This window comes from Nilaparvata lugens, chromosome Y (genome assembly GCF_014356525.2).
Source record: "Nilaparvata lugens isolate BPH chromosome Y, ASM1435652v1, whole genome shotgun sequence".
NCBI lineage: Eukaryota > Metazoa > Arthropoda > Insecta > Hemiptera > Delphacidae > Nilaparvata > Nilaparvata lugens.
In genome coordinates, this window is record NC_052519.1 from 380,352 (window position 1) to 403,632 (window position 23,281).

Genomic DNA, 23,281 nt, shown 5'->3' on the forward strand with positions numbered 1-23,281 from the left:
CTGCAATCTCTGAGTAAGTTGAACAGTCATGTCCATAGTCACTAAGTCACAGTAGAAAAAAAAGGGGAATATCAATGTTTTAACTAACATGATTTTAGTAGGAAAAGGTAAAAGGTGTCCAATCATTTTCAAAGAGTTAATCCCAGCTACAACTTTGTTACTGGTCGAGTTTACATGGTCTGTCCAGTCGAGAGTATTTGTAAAAGTCAAACCAAGATTCTTCACCCTGGTGCTGTAGTCAAGTTGAACATTGTTTATTCTTATGCGGGGTAAGTCATTAAGGCTTAGTCTAGTCAAGAGTCTTGAGTGACCTACAACCATGACCTGCGATTTGCTCTCATCAATTTTTAAACCATTATTCTCCGTCCAGGTTATCACACGGGCAAGGTCATGGTTCATGGCACTCACAGCTGTCGCCGCATCACCAAGCTTGAAATGCTTATACAGCTGCAAGTGATGCTCTGTAGTATTTGGTACATGAGTCAAGTTGTCAATGTATGCACTGAATAGCAGAGGACCCAAGATTGAACCCTGAGGGACACCTCGTCCCACTGGTCGCCAGCGCAAAGAGGAACCCCCAAGTCTCACACACTGATGTCTATTCTGCAAGTAGGACCGCACCCATGCCACCGTCGAACGAGAGAAACCCATACCCTCCAGTCTGTACAATAGGATGGGATGGAACACACAGTCAAAGGCCTTGCTGAAATCAACAAGGACAATGAGTGTGAGCTCCCTGCCATCCATTGCTCTGCGAATGTCATCAGCCACCTTGAGAAGAGCAGAGTTGGTGCTGTGACCAGACCTGAATCCTGACTGGAAGTCGCTAATAAGCCCCCTACTGCAAATAAATTCACTCATCTGTTTGTGGACAATCACCTCTAGTACTTTGGAGAGCACAGATAGTAAGCTGATGGGTCTGTAGTCTGAAAGGGAGGACGGGTTGGGAGTTTTGTTTAAGGGTATGACTATAGATGACTTCCAATTTTCAGGAAAAACGGAAGTCATGAGAGATGTATTTATGATGTGGGTGATGAAGGGAAGTATGAGGGGAAGCATAATTTTTATGAATTTCAATGGTAGATCATCAGCCCCAATAGCATTGCTCTTTATTTTCAGTACAGCGGCCAAAACGTCACTTGCTGAGACACCTGAAAAGTAGAATGGCTCTCCAGTTACTTGAGCTGGCAAAGAGTTGATGTAGTCATGGGCACGATCGAAGCCAACTGGTATGTCAGTAAAAAAGTTGTTGAGATCGTCCAGTGAGTGAGACACAACAGGCCCGCCCCCCTCTCCACCAACTCCAACCGACCTCAGTCTACGCCACTTACAAGCAGATGAACCAGCAGAGGAGAGCAGATTTTGGAAATATCTGGATTTGGCGTTTCTGATGGTCTGCTTGCACAAATTTCTCATTCGCTTGTAGCTATCGAAATCCACAGAGCTCTTTGTGCGTCGTACAACTCTACTACACCGATCGCGCTCGGCCATCATCCGACGTATTTCTCTTGAAATCCATGGAGCAGGATCCCTTGTCACTCTGCGCTGCACAAGTGGAATATACTTATTGAATAAATAGGATACACCATTATGCAACTCATTCACCATGTAATTAACATCATTAGTTGCATAAATGGTTTGCCAGTTCAATGTCATCCCCTCATTGAATAACTCATGGTAGTTGATGTTTTTGTAATCTCTGTATTCAATGATTTTCTGCTTCTGTTTGGGACTTTTTAAGCCATATACAAGGTAAACCATATCATGAGCAGACAGTGCAGGGAAAGGGATCTGCCCATGGCCAACAGCCGACTGCTCATCACAAACAGCAATCAGGTCCAAGAGCGTATCAGACGTAGCGGTATGATGGGTCGCCTGGAGGGGGAGCAGGGTCATGCCACCAGTATAAAACATAGTCGTGAGTTGAGTCTTGTCATAGGTGTCACGTCCTAGTAAGTCAGTGTTAAAGTCTCCCATTACAGCTATAGTGCTGTACGGCAGCATGAGACGCAACAGGGTATCTCCAAAGTCACTCATGAATCCTATATGAGGTGGTCGATAACATACTCCAATCAGCATTTTAAAATTATGAGATTTAATTTCAAGGAACATGTATTCGGGTCTATTTGGAATCGATGAATTGGATGAATACTTATGACTCGGCAGCAAGGCGCGCTTAACAAACGCAGCAACACCTCCACCGTTTTTATGTAAGCGATCGTTACAAAGGAGTACATACCCATCAAGTTCCACAAGCCTATTTGAAACGTCAGGTTTCAGCCAAGACTCCGATACCAAGACAACGTCACAATCCTGGCCTCCGAATACATGCCTGAATTTGTCGATGTGACAGAGGAGGGATTGTGCATTCACATGAGCAATCTTCAGTCGGCCGGGAAATGGAGTGACCGCCTGCCTAAGCAGCTCGCCGGTGCTCAGCGCGGCAGCATCGTTATACTGCTGTGTCATTCAAGTTGTAGAATAGATTGGGCATTAATGACGCAGAGAACAAGAAGAAAAAGGCAAAAACTAGGCAGCTTAAAATTAAAAGATTCAAGTTTAAAAAAGACAAACGTACCACATTCACACCAACACATATACAACAAAACAACATTATAATATTGAAAGAGTAATACAAAAATGGAATGCATGCAATGATTTGAGATTGAGAATACTCAATGATCTTACTTGTAACTGGCCAGTGAAATTCGGCTCCATAACTATTATGAATGGAAGAGAAGGGGGAAAAACAGTTGTCTGACTCAATATTAGAAGAAAGGAAGTTTCTCAGCTATATAAATGCTCAATTCACTACCATTTCTAATTGAATGAGATTCATCACAACAACAGAAAATTATTAGTGGAATGGTAGCAGCCATTAATATGAAGAACATAAGTTTTGAGGGAAGATGCAGTAAAACAAAATAATCATAATGATAAAAATACAGGAAAAATAATGTTGGAATAGAGAGAAAAGTGTTAGGACAGATTAAGTGATGTTACTTTATGAATTATAAAACTATTCTGAAATAGTGTAATTGATTAGAAAAATATAGAACAAAACTGAGATGATGAATTGCATGCTGAGGAAAAATAATGATACAAAAAATGAGCGGTTAATCGTTTTGATTGTGACAAAGAAAAGAACGAGAGCATGATTTTAAAAAATTAGAGGAAATAACGATATTGTTATCATGTACTCTTGCTGTGAAGATAAACCCTATATATCAGGAAAAAATAGAACAGAGAACAGAAAGAATAGAAAGACGTAACCAAGATAACGGGATTACGATAGACAACTAGATGACAATCTATAGATGCTACTCTTCATTCACACACAGAGATAATTATGCAATGTAGACATCAAAATTATTTATGAATTTGACTGAATGGCAATGTTTTGTTGAAGGAGGTGTAAGACTGACTCAGATTTTATCCATCCAGCCAGTTAAAGAAGAATGGTAATTTAAAAGTTAAAAATTAATTTTCTTCAATCAGTCAAATTGAAATCCTAAAATGAACTGAATTTACTGTGGTAATCGACTGGAAAAGCAATAACTCTTGAATTTAATTATTAACTGCAATAATAATGGAACTATTAATTAACTGAAATGATTAACAATATATGCAAATAAATAATATGTATAAGAAAGAAAACTGTTCTTTTAAATTATTTTCCTTGAATTCTTAGTTAATATTTAGTCCAAGGTGACATGCTTATCTGAATGGATACAATCAGTGCTCACGACTCACTGGAATGAATTCTGTCACCCTCGCGCCACATCACTCTGCCGTCGATCGTCCACGCATTCCTGATGCCCACTCTAGCTGCCACCTCACGGAAGTGAGCATGTCGTCGTCTCGTGAGGTCCTCTCTTATAGTGATATCAGAACCCTTGAGTTGCCTCCTCGCTGATAACACCGAACGCCGAGTCTGGTAGCTCACGAACTTGACGATGACAGCTCTTGGTCTCGCCTGAGTCGCTCCAGTACCAGGAAGACGTCCCACTCTGTGGCAGCGGTCGATCTGCGCTGCATCCACCGCGATTTTCAATCTGTCACTACACAGCTTGGTGACAATCTCGGTGACATTTTCTCCATTCACCTCCGGAATGCCAAATATTCGTACATTATTGCAACGTTGGTATTGTTCTTGAGAGTCCAACTTAAGCTCATACAATTCGGTACAAGATGCTGCCTTTTTTGTAATGTCGCGAATTTCAGCCTCCAATGAATCGATTTTTTTCTCCATAGCCGACAAACGCGGTTCATACTCACTCTGGATGCGCGCTCTTATCAGCTCATCGAGATTATCATTCAGCTTTAACACAACACAGTCGACGATACTATCAAGGAACTTGTTATCTGACAAGAGTTCGGCTACAAACTCCTTGAGCATGCCTTTATCAGCCGGCCACCCCTCCCCCTTGGTCGATGACGAGGATGATGCTGACGACGGGCAATCGCTCGATGCTGAACCCTTATCGCCGCCGGTTGCGACCTTGGCTAGCTTGCTCCTTAGCACTGCTGGCGAAGATTTAGACATGATCAAAATTTATTTAAATCACAGTAACCACTCAAGATGAGAACTTGAAACTTGTGATGATTGAAGATGATCACACACAGCACGAGTCAGCTAAAAATTAGAACTAAACTAACACAAGAACATGCAGAACTCGAGAAACAAACGGGAGCCGAAATGAACAATGTCAGGCCGTTAGCATTCTTATCTCACAATCCTAACAGGTGAGAATTGAGAACAATTTTTATAGAATAACAAAAAAACTATTTATTGAACACTACTGACACATACATACATATTAACATGTAAAGCATGTTAATGCTAGATGGTTAGTGACATAAAAAATGCTAAATGCTAATTTAGCATTTAACAATTTTTATGTCAGTCATAAAAGTATTAACATGCTTTACAAACAGAGATAAGGTTTTGCACTTTAATTTGAAATTTTCAATGTCTTTTGTGCTCAAAGTCCGGGTAAATCTTCCTGGAAGATAAACATCTGTTGTACGTAGTCCGGGTACCCAGATTTTGAGCACAATTCGACACCCGTGCTGGTTGGACGCCTCTCTCACGTCACATATCGGATATGGCAACCCCTCTTCCAACTCGCGGAGAGGCGTCCATGGCTTCTCAACGCGGCTATTCAATAATCTCAGAAAGCTCTCCGATTGCATCTCGTCCTCATCCTCTGTCTCCACTTCCTCCTCCGCCCTCAAGAGAGGCACAATCGAGCTGTCCTCGTCCGGCACACGTTTCTGTTGAAAAAATATTTCATTAGACTCTTATTTGTTTCAGATTTTTCATCATCAAATCATCCGAGAGAGAGAGAGAGAACTTGCTCAACAGATTCACTACTCAAAACTGAAAGTAAGTAATAACTCGGAAATTCTCCGATTACTTTAACATAACTCAATTCAAATTGCTAGATAATTGACTCGAAAAATATTTCAGTTCATTACATGCACAATTTTATCAACAATAATTTTGTTTCACACGAAATATTATGAACAGTTTATGCATGTGATCGGATTTTTCATAATTCAAATAACAATGTATTATTCGAATCAATATTTCAGTTCATTACATACACATTTTTATCAACAATAATTTTGTTTCACACGAAATATTATAAACAGTTTATGCATGTGATCGGATTTTTCATAATTCAAATAACAATGTATTATTCAAATCCATATTTCAGTTCATTACATGCACATTTTTATCAACAATAATTTTGTTTCACACAAAATATTATAACAGTTTATGCATGTGATCGGATTTTTCATAATTCAAATAACAATGTATTATTCGAATCAGTAATTTGATATAGTAAGTAATAATAATGATATATAAGAAATAACTCGAAAATTCTCCGATTACTTTAACATAACTCAATTCAAATTGCTAGATAATTGAATTGTTTCAGTATAATCTTTCATGCAACATATTCGAATTTGTTATCGAAATTACTAAAACATGTTTATTTTGAATTTTTATCCAAATTTCAATGCAACCATCATGAAAATTTATCTGTGTTCGGATTGTTTTGATAGCACAATTAGAAATCAAGCTCAGTCTTGACTTTGCTCACAGTATAAGAATCAGTAATTTCATAGTTCAATTTATTCAAATAAACATAGACTTGTAATGTGCACAAAAGATTTTATCCATTGGAAATTAGTTTAAAAAAAAACTAATTCACATTTTATAAAGATTTTGTGCACATTACATGTTAATACAATAATAATATTTCTTTAAGCTAACCTTTGATTGAGTGAGCACGGCCTCGTCCTTGAAAACTAGCCTCCTCTTCACCGGCTGCTTGCTGGGTTGAGTTGACAGCACCGCTCGTCACGGCGCCCAGGTAGCTGGTGTAGATTGTGGCAGAGGACTGTCCGGAATCACGATCTCCTCACCCCTCTCTCGTTGAACGAAGATTCCCTTTCTCTTCAGGGGTGAGGCGGAGGAGGAGCCGGCGGAGACAGCGGAGGTGGCAGCCGTGACAGCGGAGGTGGCAGCCGAGCTGAGAGCTTTCTGCTGCTGCTGCCAGTAGTTGAGCTGCTGCTCTGTTGGTGGGCTGTCTGGTATGATGAAGCTTTAAGATGATGATGAATCCATTGTGTAGATGATGATTAGGGAGAAGTTCACGTAGGGTATATAAGTTCACTTAACTCTTCTCTAACGTAAATGGTGATTTTCCTCTGAGGCAACTGATTTTATACCAAGTCGTTTCTCTGTCTGTTGCAGGCTTGTACGAGTGAGACAGAGCATACGAGGGGGCGTGTGCAATTGGAGTGTGCTGTACTCAACTCCCCAGAGGTTCACCAGCAGCGCAACGCTGACATTAGATTGTAAGTAAGTATAATCCGTTACATTCTGATATTTTTGAAATAACACTTACTTATTGATTTCTAATATTTGGTTGCAGTTATTAAATATTTCTTTGTTTTTCACAGCATTTTCTCACCTCACAACTCGGTTCCCGGTCTCATAAGCAGTTGTGCTATCGTGAGGGAAACATACCTGCATCGAGAGAAGCATAGCCAAGGAGCTAGCTAAGCTGAGACGATACCTGAGCTGAGACAACCACAGTCGAGGAGCTACCTGAGCTGAGAGAAGCATAGCCGAGGAGATAGCTGTCATTTCGTCAAATCAACACATGTAAGTTCATTTTTACTTTAATTTTATCCTTCGAGGACAAAAATCCTCTCCTCCGAGGACAAAAACTGTCCTCCGAGGACAAAAATTGCCCTCCGAGGACAATTTTCCTCTTCTCCGAGCACAAAAATTGCCCTTGAGGACAATTTTCCTTTTCTCCGAGGACAAAAATTGTCCTTTGTTCTCCTCCTTTGTCCTCCTCCTCCTCCTTTGTCCTCCTCCTCCTCCACTCGTTTAGCAGGGAAGAGAAAATGAGAGAGGAATGCGGAGAAGGGGGGAGAGGTAAATGTCAACAGTCAATGTCACAATAATTTTCTTTATTTTTAAATTATTATACATACATCAAACCATATCTATGCACAAATCAAATACAGAAAGTAACTCTTTCCTTATTCCTACTGGGTGTATATTTAAAAACATCTAGCTTGATTCTAATTTTATAATTCAAATCAATGTTAGAGCTCTCAAATTCCTCCTCTAACCAATAGTTTGACACATACAATTCTTCCAGATTTTCAAACTGTAGAATATACCGAGTATTGTTTCTTTTGTACACTTCTTTTATTGCAATAATGACCAACTCTATACCTTCTGGTAACTCTTCTAATCTTTTACACTGTCCTACTTTTACTATCCCTTTAATTTCCAGCATTGTGATGTTATTATACTGCTCCACTTCTTTTTGTGTGAAGGGAGTGTCTTCCAAGTTTTTCCATGCATCTGACAGGAACTTAAGTGATTTTATTCTAGGAAATGTATGACCATTATAGCTTGTCATACAATTGACTGTAATTACACAAATTTTCTCTTCCTTGGTAGACAAATAATTTCTTTTTTGTCAGTGTAAGGGGTTACAAAATAACCCTCTTTCTTAAGGTCTTCTATTGCATTGTATGCATTAATAAAAACATTTTTATGGCACCCCTTTACAAAGTAAACATTTATCGAACCTTCCTTTTCTCCTAAAACACCTACATATGCAAATTTTCCTTTATTATTTACAGTAAATGCAGTCACATTGTACACTCCACTTAGATCAAAATTTCGCCAATGTGAATGGAAATATGGCTCAAGTTCCTCTCTCAAATTTTCTATTTCTTCCTCAAATTCTTCTAGCTGCTTATGCTGTGCCCTAAATGACTGTGTGGCTTCAAAAAACTCAGTTTTCCTCCGTTTTAGATCAATTTCATCCAGTTCTTGCTTATGCTTCTTGGCTGATAGCACTGTGATAGGAGACGAGGGCTGTATCTCTTTAACAGGGTATGGGAGAAGCTTACAAGTTATGTTTGCTCGTTTTCTTAAGACTTGTGGTATAAAGTTACCTGTTGCTACAAGGCCCAACTCATCTAGGTCAACAACTTTGGATATGGTAGAGAAAACTGTGGTTGACTTGGAGAAATATGTCTCGCCACTCTTAATATAGCACTTTTGTGAGAAACTGATATTATTTTTGTTTGATGGATCCTCAAAAATCTCTACATAATTTATAGGTAGTAAATTGAAACTGAATGCAGAAATAACATAAGAAATTATTTTATTTCTATGTTGTGGGTCAGTGGGGATCTTTACTTGTACTCCAGTCAATTTCTTGGTATTGCTATTACCCCAGTAAACATACTGTAGAAGATCATTATGGACCAAACAACAACTATTTTTTAAATTATCTGTCAGTTTTCTCCACATTTTAGCCAAGGACCCAGAATAAATTGGGGCATTTTGGAAATAATTTCTACTATCATTCAAGAGTGACAAGCTATCTTGAATAGGGTCAAAGATTTTGCTATTGTCTCTATTTGTTAAACTATAGTTATAGATTGTAGCTTCCAAACGTGTAATACCATGCATTTTAGCTGCATCAGAGGTAAAGGTTTCCTGTAATCTTGTATCTGGACAGGCAATAAAGTCTACAATATGGTTACCTAACTGCTTATTTACACCAGGGCTTGTGATTTGACATACAAACTTATTATAAATTTTTACCCTCACATTACTATTAACCCAAGTCAAGCAATCGATCCCCACAGTTTTATTGTTATCTACTATCACATTATAGTCTTCTTTATATTCTCCTTGGAAACAGAAACAATGATTTGTAGTTAGAAAGTCACACATTCCATTCTTGTTGAATATTCCAGCAAAGTCCTGTGTTATGCCCAAGTCTAGTAGATAGAAGTGCTCCTTCCTCAGCTGCTCCAATAATCTCGGTAGTTCTTCTATCAATGTAGCAATTGGGACATCTGCAAGCTCCACTTTGTAAGGTATCCCCACTGGTTCCTGGTATTTTTGTTTCACCTCGTTGTAATCATCTTTACCAAGCACTTGTAGAATCTTTTGAGACATATCACTTCCACTGTCCAATAGGTAAGCCAGCTTTGCTTTGACTCCATGTTTAGCTAACACCATATTAGAGAATTTGCCTCTTAAATATAAGTTGAATGCACCACATATATCCTTTTTTAGAACATCCTGCACAAACAGTTCTTCCCCAGCAGTGTAATCAATATTTCCAATGTCTGTCACAGGGTTGTCATCACACAAGTTTTCTGATAGAAGCCACAAACCGAACCGCTCATTGGTAGGCTTGATTTTATTACCACAGAGCATATGCACATTAAACACCTTAGAAGTATCCATGTTTACTCCACCGTTGACACTATCAAACTGAACGAATGCAGATCAATGCAGTGGTATTTATAGTAAGATAGTTGAGAAATAACGTCATACAGAATTATTGAAACAAGATTTGGATGCTGACAAAGACTGGTCATGTGATATGCTGTGTGATTATGTGACAGGGGTAGGAGGAGTGGGGGTCGTTGAAATAGCCTTCGTTGAAAGCATAGCAAGGTGATTTCTTACCTATATGAAATGCAAGTTTATCTTGTAGAGAGAATATTAAGGAATAAATGTATTAGTTGTAAGTTACGAATAAATAAATGCAAAATTATTATAACTATTGACAAAAGTTTGAAAATTAAGACGATATTGTACAAATTTTTGATTATTGCATACCATATTTAATGAATGTGAACTATATACTTGAATTATGTAAAGAATTATCAAAAATAAATGCTGTATAATGTTTCTCATTCTATGTTGATTTATTGAATTGAACCAAGCTACTCTAGTTGTAGAGGTATGTGTAAGTTAGAATAATATATGAAGCCAGTTTAGTCTGATTAAGTATGTACACATATAATTGATTGAACAGTAGTAAGGAAGTCTTCATACCAACAACATAGAATATTATGGTAGAAGAGAAAGATATTTCAAAAAAAAAAAAAAAAATGGATTAGCTATTGTCGGCTTTGATGAATTGGTTATTAGTTCTTGTTCCACTGAACAGGAAAATAAAAATAAACATGAAAGTTTATTTCCTAGCAATGTTAGAGCATTAATTGTAGGCACATCAGGATGTGGAAAATTGAATCTAGTATTGAATTTAATTTTTAATACTGATGGACTTAGTTTCAGTCATCTATATCTATTCAGTAAAAGTTTGAAACAGGATAAATACATATTTCTGGATAAAGTATTTTCTAAAAACCAAAAAACTGGATAAGCAATCTAGACAGTTTAGTTCGTGATTATAATGCAACAACGCATTCATCCATTAGAATGAAACCTAAAGATGTGAGGAAGAAAGATCGTAATCATGTTTTAATGTCATTGAATTCTGCATTCAATAGACAATATAAATTGAAAAATTCAAAACCAAAATTTAAGCTAGGTGATATCGTGCGAATCTCGAAGAAACGATTTTTTTCGATAAATCTTATAACATAAACTGGAGCGCAGAGTATTTTGTGATTCACTCTATATTTCCTTCTAAACCTATAACCTACTCACTGAGAGATCTAAACGGTGAAGTAATTAGTGGTCGGTTTTATGCAGAAGAAATTAAAAAAACACAATTAAACGAATCGGAGAGACAAGTGTATTTGATTGAAAAAATATTAAAATGTGATAAAAAAGGATTGTTAGTGAAATGGATTGGATTTTCAACACCTAGTTATATTAGTAAAGATCAATTATTAGATGAAAAATAATCTTTTGTAATCTATTGTAAATATCATGTACATTTATTGTAAATAATCTATTGTAAATATCATGATGTACATTCGTTGAAAATATAATAGAAGTATTAATATCAAACATTGGTTCCCATTTCAATCCATAGTTTCATTTCGTAATATAAGAATCTTTGCACACTCAATAGCCGATAAGCAGAAAAGAGGGTGAGGAACAGAGAAGGTAGATACATCCATCCTCTGTCTGATGATGATGACAGGAGGTGGAGAGTGGTGTCTACATTCCAATCTGTCGACTGATACGCCCCTCTATGCTAATGCATGTGTGCTCGGTCATTGCTCTCATTCATAGCAGCACTGATCTAACTTTTGTAAAAATTTTCAGTAGCTTATCAGATCACGTTCTGTACGTTTGTAATCATGAGTCAAATACCAATTGTTAACTTTGATGAATTAATTACAGATAAAGAAAAGCCTGCATTTTGTAAAAATGGAGACTTACTTCCTCATAATGCAAGAATGTTAATTATTTCTCCCAGTGCTGGAGGAAAAACAAATCTCTTATTTAATTTAGTATTGCTGAAAATGGCTTAAGATTTGAGCACATTTACTTATTTAGCAAGAGCTTATATCAACCAAAATATGTTTTTCTCAAGAAGGTATTTGCAGGTTTGGAAAATATCGGATTTCACATGAAAGAGGATGTGAGCCAAATTCCCCATCTGAACGGTATTCCCAAATATAGCTTAGTAATTTTTGATGACTTACAACTGAGCAATGTCCCACAGATAAGAGAATATTTTACTATGGGACGTCATCGGAATATTGACACAGCATATTTAATTCAGGGTTATGAAGCTACACAGAAACATTTCACTAGAGACAATGCAAATTTGATTATAATTTTTAAGATGGATTTATTGAGTCTCAAATTAATTCACAGAGATCATGTTGGAGGAGATATTTCTTATAAAGATTTCAGTAAACTTTGTCATACAGTTTGGAATCGTAAACCGCATAATTTTGTTACAATTTTGAAAGAATGTGATATAAAGGAAGGAAAATATCGGGATTCACTGGACATGATTCTTTCCGTTCAGTAGAGATTAATTCTTTGTACAGTCATGTTGTCTAAAACATATAGGAGGAGGAGGAGGAGAGGAAGGAACATAGTAAATAACAAGAAGGAGAGTTTAATCGAAAAGATTAAGAAATTGAGAAAAGTAATCAGCGACAAGCATAAAAGCTTAGTTAATTTTGAAAAACGATCGGAGGAATACAATAGGAAAACGCTCTCACCATTGATAGAACCTATAATTGAATTGGGAAAAACCAAATCTAGTTTTCACTCTGGTGTAAAAAAGGAAGAAGTAAAAGAGGAACAAGAGAGTATGGAAATTGGTGATGAACACTCGAGTTATGATAAAAGCTATGAGAGTTCAACAGACAATCTTTTAAGCTCGACTAAATTTGAAAACAGTTTACTTGGTTCTAGTAAAAACGATGATTGCTGTCACAATATCTAAAAACGTTTCATGCGGAAAAATTGAATAATTCAATTAGTTATGGAATTTCATACAATTCTAAAGATGACGTGTATTATATTAGAAATCAGCAAGTAATATTCGATGATGGTTATATAGATATTAATAATGAAAGATTTTGTTTAACACATGGTCTACTTGAGTTATTATTCAGTTCAAGGCCAAATTTGAATCTTTATAATCAGAGAGATCTGGATAAGTATAAAAAAATCTTAACACTTACAGGCATACATTTAGATTGAAGAGGGTATGTTAAACGAAATCAGGAATTAAATCGCAAATGATTCAGAAGTTATTTACCAGTAAAAAAATTAGTAAAAAGAAGGGATGGGGTTTATTGAAATTTGCAAAAAATATTTCTCATGATAGAATTTATCAATACTTTGATAATTTTGACGAATTAGTGGAAAGATTAAATTTACTCTATTCCTCAAAAGCTTCTGGCAACACTGCACATGATGTTGAGATCGCGTCTATAATTGAAGAGCTAAAAGAAGCAAAACTAAGTGTTTAGTGTTACGATGACTCTGCATCGATTCGGTCGAATTGATACACCTAGTGCTGGGCCTGCTGTTGCTAATCTTACGTGTGATATTGACTCGATAACGCAGAAGATAATCGAATCGATAAATCAACAAGGAATCAGCGAAGCTGTGAAATTTTATTTAGATTTGCAAATAACCAAACTCATTTTGGAAAATACAAAGAATATTGGAGTGAGCATAATTGAAAGAGAACATATTCTGAGTACATTACAAAATTTTGGTGCTAATATTGATAAAACTATTGGAGAGAGAACTCAAACTTTAGAATCTGCTCTAGGAGAAGTGAAAACTTTAACAGACAGCTTTTCATCCCAGTTGGTGAGTATTAACAACGATAAAGTTGATAAAGCTTATTTAGATGAGAAATTAAAAGCCATATCAGATAAAATTAAGAATTTGGAGGTGCTGGACAGAAACTATCTCAATACTAAATTAAAACAGCTTAGTACAGAAATTTTTACTAAAGTAAATGAAACACAGCCATTGCTAATTGATAAGCAATATTTAGAATCTACTTTGCAGAAATTGACTAGTTCTTCAGTAACAAAGGAAGAGTTTGAAAAACGATTATCTGAAATGGCGAGTGCAATAAAAGCTAATATTATGGACGGTATTGAACAATTCATTACAAAAGATGCCATTGCTATTCTGATTAATCAAATTGCAGAAAAGTATGCAGCTAAAAATGATATTGGAGATTTTATTAAGAAAAACGAGATGGAAGTCGTTGTGAAAAGCGTTCGTGATGAAATAGCTGAGGCAATTAAAAATTCGGAAGAGGGTACTGTCATGAGACTGCAGTGTTCGGCTCTATTCAAAGATTATCTTAATTTATTCATACACAGGATAGCACATGATATCGTGTCCAGATATGCCCGGGTTAGTTTTCATATGAACTGGATAGAGGCTAAAGAACATAACCTTACAGAAAATCAGGTAGCCGAAATAATTACAGAAAAAATGGGGTTAGCACAGTACAAAGGGGTCGTATTGACCCCGAAAACATAAAATCTCAAAAAGACTGGTAAGCGGTGTAACGCGTAGCTGCAAAGATCAGAGTGCAGATCATGGTTTCACTTTAATCTGGCAGTAGAGTACGCTCAATCAAAGGAGAGTTTAGAAAGGTGTTGTTTGAATTCTCCTTCTCTAGCCTTTCGTAACGCAAAGATTGCTGCGTAGAGAGAAGCATATGGTTTCACTTCGATCTGACAGTATAGGAATGCTCGATCAAAATAGAACTTAGTTAGTCGTTGTCTGTATTCTTGCTTCACTCGCCTTTCGTAATAGAGAATAGCAAAAAAGGAATTTAGAAGGAAGGGTGCCAGTAAGAGATGGAGTGAGTAAAAGAAGGAGAGAGCAGATGTGGCATCTGGCTAGACGGGTGAGTTGCTCAATCTCCGTCTGCTACTTGTGAGAGACAGAGAAGCGAGGGGTGTATCCTGCTCTCTCTAAAACCTTGAGCTGAGCGCTATCCATTAAGTGTTTGTCATCACCATCATGATAAGGAAAGCCCACGTAGCACGCATTCTTATCCATTAAGTTAATACCATCAACATGTTGATAAGGAAAGTTTGTGTAGCACACAATGTACTTTCATTAAGGACACACACTTGTCACTTGCCTCTAATCGCTCAAGCTAATAAGATCAAAAATGAGTGAGAATTTTGATTGTACAAGTTTCAATGAATTCTCAATTGAAGCAGACCCGCAAGCCAATTGGGGTTTTGACTGTTTTCCTTTTGATTGGTTTGCAGTAACAAAGACAGCATAGATGTAGAGTGAAGGATTCACTTCAATCTGTCAGCATAGCAAAAAGGATTCACTAGTACAGTATAGCAAAAAGGATTCACTTCAATCTCTCACCAAGGGAATTTTTCCCTCTCAAAGGGATTATTATCAATATTATACATGAGCAAAAAACATTACGGTACATCAACATTAATATCAGTAGGCCTATCACATAAATTTATACAAAACATGGATGTTAATGAGTCATGCACAGTCGATAAGAACTTCTATTGCTTATTAAGGATATTTGGTTGGCTTATTGGAGTAAGTCATAACGCGCTTGAAGGCAGAGGTGACGAACGATGCAGCCTGTGGTGCTTTGATCAATTGAGATACTGTAACAGAAAAAAATAAGTGGAAACAACAGAAAGATAATTATGTAAGAAAGAAATAATCTATGTATATATAAAAAAATGTCTGTGTGTTAAATTGTTTGTCCCCTATAGACTTGAAAACTACTTGACAGAATGGCATGAAACTTTAGGAATATGTTGTGTGAATAGTGGGGATGGTTTCTGAATAGAAATTTTGATAGGGGGACTAATAACAATTATTTATTAATCCATTCTACAAACCTATGTTTCCGAAATTGTCAGCCTAGCGGCTACCGATGAACGGGAAGATGATCATGATTGAAGATCAAGTTGTGATAATATGATTTAGCATCTAAAGTTAACAGCTGTAATAAACTTATAAATTGTATACTGGTATCAATATGGTAGTTTGGAGTTGAGTTGATTGGTACCAGCTGTAGATAATGGTTCCTTAGAAGACCTTTACGAATAATTATCACTCCCCTATCATTGAGAAACTGGAAATTGTTGGAAAAATGATTCACCTCATGAAAGAGAGTTGTTCATATTGCATTCATTAAATACTGAAGATTGACAGAATAGTTTACAATTTTTTAAATTCAGCTCAGCTTATATTCATCCTGGAATGGAAGATGGAAAGAATATGGAATTCTGTGTGATTCATCGTATATTGCGTATTTCCTGGACCATCTACTGACAATCAACAACTATGAACTCATTAAATTCATCTTTGAAACATTGATTTACCTATCCATTTTATTTAATCCAACACTTCAATGATAGATATTACTACTAATTGATTGAGAAGGAATGTTTTTGGAATAATAAATGCTGCATGACTAAGCACAGGAGGTCCGTACCGTATTGAGATGTAAATGAAAATATTGATTGTCAGATAAATTTAATGAATCAAGAAATAAAGTTAAGTGTGACATGCTTTGATACCAGTTACCAAGTGGAATATTTAACGCTCAACTATGAAAATAATCTTACTGAATTAATTTTTCATGACAAGCTGTAAGAATTGATATAGGCTTATAGGATGCAAGATTAGTATATTAGTATTGAAAATATAAATATGTGTTAGCTTGCTTGCATGATAATCTGTTGGCTAATTTAAGTTGATACCTCCCTAGCGTTTGCTACCTTTCAGCCTGCCGCTCTGCTCTGCTCCCCACGCCACGCATCAACCAAATGAGTGGTTGACCCACCCGCCACCAGGGTGCGCCTCAGTCGCTGCCACCCGTTCCTGCGTTTCTATTGGCCGAGCACCGCCGGCCAATAGCAGCGCAGGTGAACTTGGGGACTGTGAATAAAAAGGGGCTACTCAGCTACCCTCGATAGCACTTGCTCACTAGCAGCCTTCCACTGAAGAGCCAGAAGAGACCACCAGCCGAGACCACTACCAGAGACCACTACCAGCCAAGACCACTACCGAGACCAGGAGCAGAGCAGCAAGCAGGCCAATGAGGGAACCACGGTGAGACCAACCGCAACCTGAGGAGTCTTCTTTGTCTACTACCCAACCAATGCCTAAGAGGAACCGAGCCGGCCACCGAATCCAGAAGAGGAGGGCCCTACGTCGGCTTTGCCAGGTGGAGGAGAGGCTGAGGCTGTACACCGCCGCGCCAGCTGCGCCCCAAGACTTAGCGCCCCAGCCTAACAACTGGCGCGCGGTTCTGGATGTGCCGGTTGGGTGCCGAACCGACATCGGAGTGTGTGCAGCGGAAGCCTATGAACCTGCCTGCCCGGGGTTTGACCGAAGGCCTCTTCTAAACGAGGAAGTGGTCGAGGAGGTCCTCCCAGTGGAGACTCTGCATGATCTCTGGCTAGTAGATCACCCGGTCAGCCCTCTCCGTAGCCCGGGTAAACCAGAGTGGAGACTGCGAACCATTGACTTGAGCCCCTGCCGGCCTGCTCTCGCACCAGACGGACCTGCCGGGACCCTCGCGCGGCGTGGTATCGCGCCAGTCGACAACTCCTAAACATCTAGCCTGCCTTGGTCCCTTTTAGGGCCACCAGCAACAATCTTGGTCCCTTTTCAGGGCTACCAGCAACAAACATGGCCCTTTTTCAGGGCCACCAAAAGCCATTTTTTTTCAGACAGTGGTAACAAACCCCTCGCTCGACCTGACTGACTAGCTCAATTGATGAACGAGCCACACCTTCCGCCATATCAATTATTGGCGTCTGCCAACATGGGGCCACTCACTGTATGGAGATACAGTAACCCGTTACCACTGTCAAAACTTTTTTTTCAAACAAAATGTCAACCTAAATTTTCAACTAAATGTATGTCTTAAATTTTTCATCTGAATGTATGTCTTGAATTTTTCACACAAAAAATTCAAACCTTATTTCTTTCAACAAAATGTGTCTCTGAATCTTTCAATTCAGAATACCTGTCTGGGAACAGGCAATTTCCCAGTGGCGCCCATAACACCTGAACATGGTAGCGACTAGAACCGGAGCCGGAGACAGTGGAGATACGACCACCGAAGATTCGATGCAGTCAACCAGCCAGCACACCGAGTCTACATTCGCTGGCTGGCCTGCACAGACCACCAGTCAAACCGACAGCAGCACGACGCAGCTGCCCGCTTCCACCAGCGAAACCGGGGCAACGCAGCCACCCACCTTCACCAGCGAGCCCGCTCGACCAACCACCCTGCAACCCAGCGCGCTGACTGTCAACCTGCCTGCTCCACCGTCAACCTCTAGTAATGCCACTACCGCAACCAGCAACATGGCCAACTTACCAGCTCCAGCCGTCAGCTACACCGGCAACCTCAGCCAGCTGACCAGCATAACGACCCTGCTACCGTTCTTCTGCGGCAAGCTCCATGAAGACCCCATCACCTTCATGCGACAGTGCACCGAGCTGCTACAGGGTCACCACATTCCCAGCTATACCTGGGTCATGGTTCTAGAAGCACAACTACAAGACGACGCCGCCACCTGGTGGAGAGACTACTGAGAATTTGTCACCACCTGGGAACAGTTCCGTGACCGACTTCAGGCCCGTTTCTTGGGAGCCCATGAAATCGCAGCCATTCACACGGAATTTTATGGCACCACCCACAAACCAAACCAGCCAGTGGAGCGATTCATCCGTCAGAAGCTCCAACTACAGCAGCGCTTAGGAACCAACCTGGCTGAAGACGAGGTGATCGCTCTGCTCATCGGTCAGCTGAGTTCCGAGCTTCACAACCTAGTTCGAGCTGCTCATCTCACGAACTATGAAGAGCTGATCATGATCGCCAACGACCTGGAAACTGACCTCAACAGTCGACCAAAATATAAGCCGCCTCAACCTACGGCACCCACAGGGCCGCCCCATCGAGAGCCGCCGCCGAGGTTCAACTACAACCAGCTTCCTCAGTGTCATTACTGCCCGGCCAAGCATTTTCATCGCGACTGCCCAGAACTCGCGAAGAAACGGCAGGGAAACGGCGATACTGGAGAGACTCGGACTCCACCCCTCCAGCACGGAAAGTAGGAGTCCACTACACTAATGATGAGGTGCAAGACCCGCAGCGCCAGCCTCGCAGGTCACCACCCCAACTACAAGCGATAACCGTCACCGAACTGGCCAGCCAGTCATTCCTTGGTCACGCCACCGTGGATCCTGCCAGTGTCACCAAGCTCCTTCCAACGTCACCGAAGACCCCTTGCTCTTCTCGGCTGACGGAGACTCTCCACGGTACCTAGCAGCCGCACCTCCACGGGCTATCAAGAATGACCCAGTACCAGTCGTCACCCAGGTCACCGTCTCACAACAGCAACCGCGTCCGGCATACTCTTGTGAGTCAACCACCCAGCTGTCACTCATGACCGTCTCACTCACAATGGATCGATCGCCTACCTGTCACGCCACCGTAGACCCTGCTAGCGTTGCTAAGTCTCCTTCCAATGTCACCGAAGACACCTTGCTCTTCCGGCTGACAGAGACTCTCCACAGCACCCAGCAGCTGTGCCTCTACTGGCCCACGAGAGGATAGCATCACCAGCCGACGATGAGCGCGTCATCGACCACCAGCCTGGGGAGAAACATGCAACTGTGACCCACACGCACCAGCCACCTACCGGGATCACTGTCATGGATGGAGTCACCAACACTGCCCTCGCCGCAGTCGACGACCAGGTCGCCAATGCTGACCCAGCCGCATTCAGCCACCAGGTCACCAACACTGCCCCAGCCGCAGTTAGCCACCAGGTCACCAACACTGACCCAGCCGCCGTCAACCAGCCAGTCACCAACACTGCCCCAGCCGCAGTCAGCCACCAGGTCACCAACACCGCCCTGGCCGCAGTCACCGACAAGGTCACCAACACTGCCGCCCCAGTAGTCAACAACCACATCACCAGCCCTCTGCCCAGCCAAGCACCAAACCTAGCCGTGATCCAGAAAGACGGACAGACTCTACCCCAGATCCCTGTCATCCTCGCGGGTAAACAACTACACGCTCTACTCGATTCAGCCGCAACACACAACTTCGTGAGAGCTGCCCACCTCGACCACGGTACACGGATCCAACCGCTGAAGCTACCTGTACTGCTGGCCAACCGTCCCACTAGCTGCGAAACAGCCATACAAGGACATCTGGAACTCCAGATCCAAAAGCACATTCAAAATATTCCCTTTCAAGGTCTACCTGACCTACGCGAAGACATCATCTTAGGACGACCATGGTTTCGGGAGAATAAGGCAGTGCTTGACTTTGAGCAAGACAGGCTAATCTACGGCAAGACGCAGTGAGATACGATCTCCTGGATAGCGCAACCACCAGTCTCAGTAGAGATGGACACTCACTGGGTTGACAAGTTACTAGAAGACACGCCCAGCGACCAGCACCGTCGGTTAACAGTATTACTGCAACAACACGCAAAATTGTTCATGGAGCAGATGCCACCCTCCATTACCACGGCCGCCACCATGACAATTCAACTCAACAGCTCAGAAATACACAACCAGCAGCCTTACCGATACTCACAGGAGAAACTGCTAATTATCGATTCTGAAGTTGCCGCCCTCAAGGAACACAACCTGGTAGAAGCCAGTGATTCGCCTTACAACTCTCCAATCGTAGTTGTCCCCAAGAAGGACGGCACATCGCGGTTCTGCATTGATTACCGATGGCTGAATTCCATCACCGTTCAAGCCATGGCACCGAAGATGACCCTACAGGACGTCATTCGAAGCCTGGGAACTTCAAAAATATTCAGCTCACTCGACCTACGGATGGGATACTTGCAGGTACCACTCGCACCCCAGTCTCGACCTTACACGGTCTTCACCACTCCCTACGGCGAAAAGCTACAATTTAAGGTCATGCCTTTCGGCCTTCAAAATGCACCCAGCTGCTTCCAATCCATGATGAACAAGGTACTGAGTGGATACATCGACAAGTTCTGCTACGCTTATCTCGACAACATCATTGTGTACTCGGATACCTGGGAAGAACACTTACTCCACTTAGCCAAAGTGTTTGAACGGTTAAATCTATACAATCTCTCTGTCTCAGCAGCAAAATGCCAGATCGGCCGCAAGCAACTTGAATACCTCGGTCACATAATCACCTCCGAGGGCAACCAAGCAAAACCACAGGCTATCCTAGCTGTGACTTCTGCCCAACCACCCACCACCAGAAAGAAACTGCGAGAATTTCTTGGAGTAGTCGGCTGGCTACGAGAATTTTTACCCAATGCCGCTGACGTTTGTGCGCCTCTGTCTGAGCTACTTAGCACAAAGATGCGATGGAAATGGTCACCAACAGAAGAGACAGCTTTCCGCCGCCTACAAGTATTGACCGCCAACATCCAACCACTCTGTCGACCAGATTTCTCCAAGACCTTCATCCTACAGACAGACGCCAGCAAGGTCGGTATAGGGGCTGTCCTATACCAAGAAATCAACAATGACCGTAGGGTGATCGCATACACCAGTGCCAAGCTGAACCACACGGAACAACAGTATCACAGTAAAGAACAAGAGTGCCTTGCGGTTGTCTGGGCAATAAAGCGATATCGCCCTTACCTGGAAGGTAGGCCATTCATACTCCGTACCGACAATAAGGTGCTTACCTGGTTACAAACTGCAAAGGACAGCCGTGCCAAACTCACTCGATGGGCCCTGCTCCTACAAGAATTTGACTTCACCCTAGAACACTGCCCGGGTAAAGAGAATCAGTTCGCCGATGCACTGTCACGGCAACCCGACAACGAAAAAGTTGAGGAGACCAGTCAACAACTAGAATGAACCATGCCTCCCGACATCCTGCCAGACACCAGTGAACCCGCTACGCTAGCAAGCATTGCAACCGAAACTGAACTGTTAGAAGAGATTCGGAAAGCACAGGCCACAGACGACCAGATCAACGTGCAGGTGCAACAATGGATGGAGATCGAACCCCGACCGTTGGAGGATCAACCGGGAACTGATCAAGTATTCCTCACCAGTTACCGCCTACACAACCAACTCTGGGAGAAGAAGACACGCAATGGTTGGCGAATAGTCATACAGCCCAACTTCAGCACCCGGCTACTGTTCCGCTATCACGACGATGATCTAATGGGACATCCAGGCTATGCCGAAACCTACCGAAACATCGCTACATACTACACTTGGCCCCGTATGAAGGCGCAGATGAAAAGCGTACAACCAGAATCACAAACCTACGCAACGACCGCGACGGTCTACTAGACCATGGGAAACCGTATGTCTCGATCTGATGGGCTCCTACCCACTCTCCAAGCAGAGAAATCGATTCATATTGGTCATCACTGATTCTTTCTCCAGGTGGATAGAAGCCTACCCGCTGCCTCACGGCGACGCCGACACAATTGGCCGCACGATGGATACGCACCTGTTTCCCAGATGGGGATACCCAAAAATCCTACTCTCCGACAATGGCACTCAGTTTACGGGGAAACTATGGAACGAACTCCGCCTCAAATGGGTAGTCTTACACTACATCACGCCAATTTATCACCCCCAAGCCAACCCTACCAAGAGAAGGAACCAGGAACTCAAGAAGGGACTACAGATCCGCCTACAAGAACAACACCAAGAATGGGAGAACCAACTACCATCCGTGCTATTCACCCTGCGAAATCGACAGGACACGGCAACAAGATACAGCCCCAGTCAAATCCTGTTTGGCCAAACCCTTCCACGGCCAGGGGAATGGAGCCACTGGTCTGAAAATCAACTCAAACCGCACAAAGACCATATTAACCAGCGTCTACACATGCTACCGCAATCCAACGCAAAGCCGTGTTGAACCAAGAAAATTATCTCAATAGGAAGGGAGACCCGATAGCCAAGACACAGCCTCGTTACCAGATCGGCGACTAGGTGCTCACATGGAATCATCAACTCTCAAACAAGGCTCAGAAATTCCACGCGGGCCTAGCACCCAGATGGAAGGGACCATATACGGTCGCCCACAACCAAGGAGCTGTCTACTGGATCACCCGTGACAACGAGACCATCAAGGTGTACAAGACTCAACTACGCCCGGCTCCAACCACCGACCAGCAACATCTCTTGGAATAACAACCCACCTGTTGGGGGAGACCCTTCTGGTCTTATTTCTGTAATTATTGACCACAACCCACCTGTTGGGGGAGACCCTTCTGGTCTCACTCCTGTAAAATTATCGCCCAATGGCACTTTTGTATATTTTGTAAACATTGTATCTTGTTTTTTGCAATCAATAAATTCTCGCCGTGGCTACCTCAAACAGGGGGGGGGGAATTGATACCTCCCTCGCATTTGCTACCTTTCAGCCGGCCGCTCTGCTCTGCTCCCCACGCCACGCATCAACCAAATGAGTGGTTGATCCACCCGCCACCAGGTTGCGCCACAGTCGCCGCC

The 23,281-nt window shown here is 41.5% G+C and overlaps 1 protein-coding gene across 1 annotated transcript; it reads left to right on the top strand.

Annotated features, from left to right (window-relative positions):
• Nucleotides 1-22,133: 22,133 nt before the first annotated feature.
• On the top strand, nucleotides 22,134-22,685 carry LOC120355159 (KRAB-A domain-containing protein 2-like). Its single transcript, XM_039443481.1, has one exon. The coding sequence runs from the start codon at nucleotides 22,134-22,136 to the stop codon at nucleotides 22,683-22,685; it is 552 nt and encodes a 183-aa protein (XP_039299415.1).
• The last annotated feature ends 596 nt before the right edge of the window (nucleotides 22,686-23,281 follow it).

What these genes read in the sequence shown, in the direction of transcription:
- LOC120355159 (XM_039443481.1), top strand. Translation starts at nt 22,134, where the DNA reads ATGGGCTCCTACCCACTCTCCAAGCAGAGAAATCGATTCATATTGGTC.